The sequence below is a fragment of the Parus major genome, unplaced genomic scaffold (genome assembly GCF_001522545.3).
Source record: "Parus major isolate Abel unplaced genomic scaffold, Parus_major1.1 Scaffold396, whole genome shotgun sequence".
NCBI classification, from domain to species: domain Eukaryota; kingdom Metazoa; phylum Chordata; class Aves; order Passeriformes; family Paridae; genus Parus; species Parus major.
In genome coordinates, this window is record NW_015379309.1 from 42,541 (window position 1) to 46,030 (window position 3,490).

Sequence of the window (3,490 nt, forward strand, 5' to 3'; positions counted from 1 at the left end):
CACCCCGAGCGTCCCCCGGCTCATCCCCGAGCGTCCCTCGGATCGGTGCGGGCATCCCGAGCGTTCCCAGCTCATCCCGGCCTCGCCCCGAGCATCCCCGGGCTCGCCTGGAGCATCTCCGCTCTCGCCCCTGAGCATCCTCCGGCTCTCCCTGGGCATCCCCCGGCTCCTCCCGAGCAGCCCCGGCTCGTCCCAGCCCGGCCCCCCCGCTCCGGCCGCGTCTCCAGGGAAGATGCTCAACGTTATGGATTTCTCCTGCCCGGATCCGCTTTACTCCAAGTACGAGGAGAGCTGCGAGATGAAAACCGGAGACCTGCAGGGCTTGGGGCAGCCTGAGCAGCAACTTCTGGCAGAGGCCGATTTCCTCGGAGGTAAGGGCGGCCGGGAGGCGGCCGGGGACGAGGGACCCCGCTGGGAACGATCGCTGCATCCAGGAATCGGGAACCTTCCCCTCCTCCGCCCTCAGCCCCGGCCTGGGGGTTCGGCAGCCCCCCGCTAGCTCAGGGCTGGGGTCCCGAGGGTCCTGCCGGGGGAGGGGGGTGAATCCCGGGGCTCCCCGTGCGGTCTGAGGGACGGAGCCCTCGCAGTGACGCCACAGCCTCCCGCTGCTCCCCGCATCCCGCCCCCGGATCCCTCCAGCCCTCTCACCGCCGTCTCCTCTGGTTCCCAGGTGAGCTGCTGGGTGCCCCCGGCAGCGGCGGGGCCGTGGATTACTCTCTGCTGGGCAGCCAGCCCTCGCCTTCCCTCAGCTACACCGGCAGCTTCTTCATCAAGGCGGTCCCGGAGCACCCGCAGGACCAGGAATCCCTCTTCAACCTGATGTCGGGGATCCTGGGCATCTCCCCCTTCGCCTCCTCCGAGGGCCACCAGAGGCACCTGGATGCTCTTTACCCGTGTCCCGAGGTGGCTCAGAGCCAGCTGGAGCTGTACCCGCCGTGCCAGCCCGAGATGAGCGGATCCAGCCCGTTCCCGGAGCCGGGCTTCGGAGCCTTCCCCGCGGCCGAGGGCGCTCAGCCCCTGCCGGCACAGCCCGGGCTGGGAAACAGCTCCCAGTGCTTCTTCCAGCCCAAGCTGCTGGACAGCAAGCAGGACATCAAGCTGTCCTCCGGCTCCTCGGCCCTGGACAAGTTCAAGGCCTCCTGTGGCCAGTGGGATCCCCTCTCCCAGCAGCACCAGGCCTTCTTCCCCTCTCCCGAGGGCTTCGCTGCCGCCGACAGTGGCCAGGGGCTGTTTCCCCCGCTGGGCTCCAAGATGGAGAGCGTCCTGTCCGTCAGCTGCCAGTCGGAGCTCGGCAGCCTGGCAGAGGACTCCGCCTGCTTCGGAACCCATCTGGGCTTCGGCTGCGAGCCAGAAAACTTCCCGGCCCGCGGGGACTTCGCCGACGCCAAGATCCACAACATCCCCGCGCCCTTAATGCCGGACTTCGACTCCTCCCTGGCCCAGCCCGAGGTCCTGCCGGGCCTGATGAGCTCGGCCGAGCTCCTCCATCCTCACCCCTCTCCTTCCGTCCCCCCCACGGACTTTCTGGGCCACCCCACGTCCTCCTCGCTCCCCTCGCTGCTGCCCCCCAACCCTCCGGCCCTGGCCGAGCCCAAGAAGAAGACGCGCCGGAGCAAATGCTCCTCCAAGTGCTTCTGCCCCAAGCCCCACGAGAAGGCGTTCGCCTGCCCGGTGGAGAACTGCATCCGGAGCTTCGCCCGCTCCGACGAGCTCAACCGGCACCTGCGCATCCACACGGGCCACAAACCCTTCCAGTGCCGCATCTGCCTGCGCAACTTCAGCCGCAGCGACCACCTCACCACGCACATCCGCACCCACACGGGCGAGAAACCCTTCTCCTGCGACACCTGCGGCCGCCGCTTCGCCCGCAGCGACGAGAAGAAACGCCACAGCAAAGTGCACCTCAAGCAGAAAGCCCGGACCGAGGAGAAGCTCAAGGGCTTGGGGTTCTTCTCGGTGGGGCTCTCCTTCGGGCCGCTCTGAAGCTCCGGCCTGAGCGCTGCCCGGGCGGGCGGCGATTCCCGAGGTCCCCCGAGCGTCTCAGGGGAGAGCCGGGCTGGGAGTTCCCTCCTGGGTGAGGAGGGAGGCGTTGGAGCCGAGCCGGGCACCGCGGGGCCCGCGGGAGGCGGTGCCGGGGCCGGGCCGCTCCCTGCGGGGATGGGATGCGGAGCCGCCTCCGAACCGCCGGGACCAGCTCCGGTTCCGAGGAGGGCAGCGGAAAAGCCGTGTACAGACAGAAATCGCCACCGAGGTGGGTTCTGTGGACGCTCGGCGTTCGTAGAGGCCGGGCTGTGATTTCCCAAGCCGGCGCTTGGCAGGATGCTCCCGGCTGGAGATTTCCCGGCCGGCACGGGAGAGAGACACCACCGGGCTCCGGCAACCGGTGCTAACAGACCCTTGGGAAAGGTGATTTCAATACTATCATCATCATCATCATCATCATCTTCATCATCTTCATCATCGTCATCATTCTGTTTGTAAAAAGAAAAGGCCTCTATCAGGAATATTTCAAATTTGTGTCTATTTTTCTAATTAAAGACTTGAGCTGATCCAGGTCCTCTCTAAGGTTGCACTCTGCCTTTCCATCATTTCTGTTGGGTTTCTGACCTCTGCATTTTTTGGGGGAAAAGGTGTAATTAGCAGGGAGGAAAAATCTGTCAGTGCAGCGGGGTGACACCTCCTGAACATCCCCAAACCCCGAGGGAGGGCTCATCCCAGGGAGGGACAGGGCTGGGATCCTGCTCCTCGTGCTGGGGCTCCCTCCAAACACAGCACGTGGCTCTGGGTTTGTTCTGATGGCTCCTGGAGGAACCTGCCCCTCTCCTGTGGGGCCCCCAAAGGGCAGCCAGAGCCCCCACTCCAGGATCCCGGTTCCCAGTGGGATGTGGATGATCCACAGGAAATGGATGAGATCCCCATTCCCCATTCCCAGCCTGGCTCAGCCCCAGGGTTGGAGAGATCCAGGCAGCAGCAGGCAGGATGGGGACCCTGCACAAAGGGAGGCCCTTTACTCCCTTCCTTTTGGAATTTCAGGCGGCAGAGGGACGCTGGCTCCCCTCTCCCGGGAATGGCCGGGTGGCTGCTGCAGCCAGGAATGTCCCTCCATGGAAAAACCGCCCTCCTCTGGTGGTTCAAAACCTGTTACAACCAGGAAATCCCAAAATCCCATCCTTCCAGTGGGAGATGGGGCACGCCCAGCTTTGGTCTCCGTTCACCGGGAGAAGGCGCCTGTGGCAATGGGGGCAGCAGCGCCGATGCCGTCAGAGCTCAGGGATTCAGGGCTGATGCTCCTCTCCTTGCCGAGGGGGGAAACTGAGGCAGGGAAAGGGCACAGCTTCAATCCGCTCTTTCCTTTCCTGATGGGCTTTGTCCCCTCCAGCAGCCCTGGGCAGGGGGGCTCTGCCCCCAACCATAAAATGAACGAGAGAGGGGCAACCCTGTCCTAATTCCATCGTGTCCCTCAGCCTTTGTCAACACATGGACTGGAGCA

General features: G+C 64.9%; 1 protein-coding gene across 1 annotated transcript; it reads left to right on the plus strand.

Moving 5' to 3' along the window:
• Positions 1-6: 6 nt before the first annotated feature.
• On the plus strand, positions 7-2,565 carry EGR4 (early growth response 4). The gene is made up of 2 exons (XM_015616274.1): positions 7-371; positions 671-2,565. Exons 1-2 carry the CDS (start codon positions 233-235, stop codon positions 1,981-1,983), a joined length of 1,452 nt encoding a protein of 483 aa, XP_015471760.1. The 5' UTR covers positions 7-232; the 3' UTR covers positions 1,984-2,565.
• Positions 2,566-3,490: the final 925 nt, after the last annotated feature.

What these genes read in the sequence shown, in the direction of transcription:
- EGR4 (XM_015616274.1), top strand. Translation starts at nt 233, where the DNA reads ATGCTCAACGTTATGGATTTCTCCTGCCCGGATCCGCTTTACTCCAAG. An exon ending in AGAGGCCGATTTCCTCGGAG is followed by an intron (nt 372 to 670) that starts GTAAGGGCGGCC and finishes TCTGGTTCCCAG; the next exon opens with GTGAGCTGCTGGGTGCCCCC.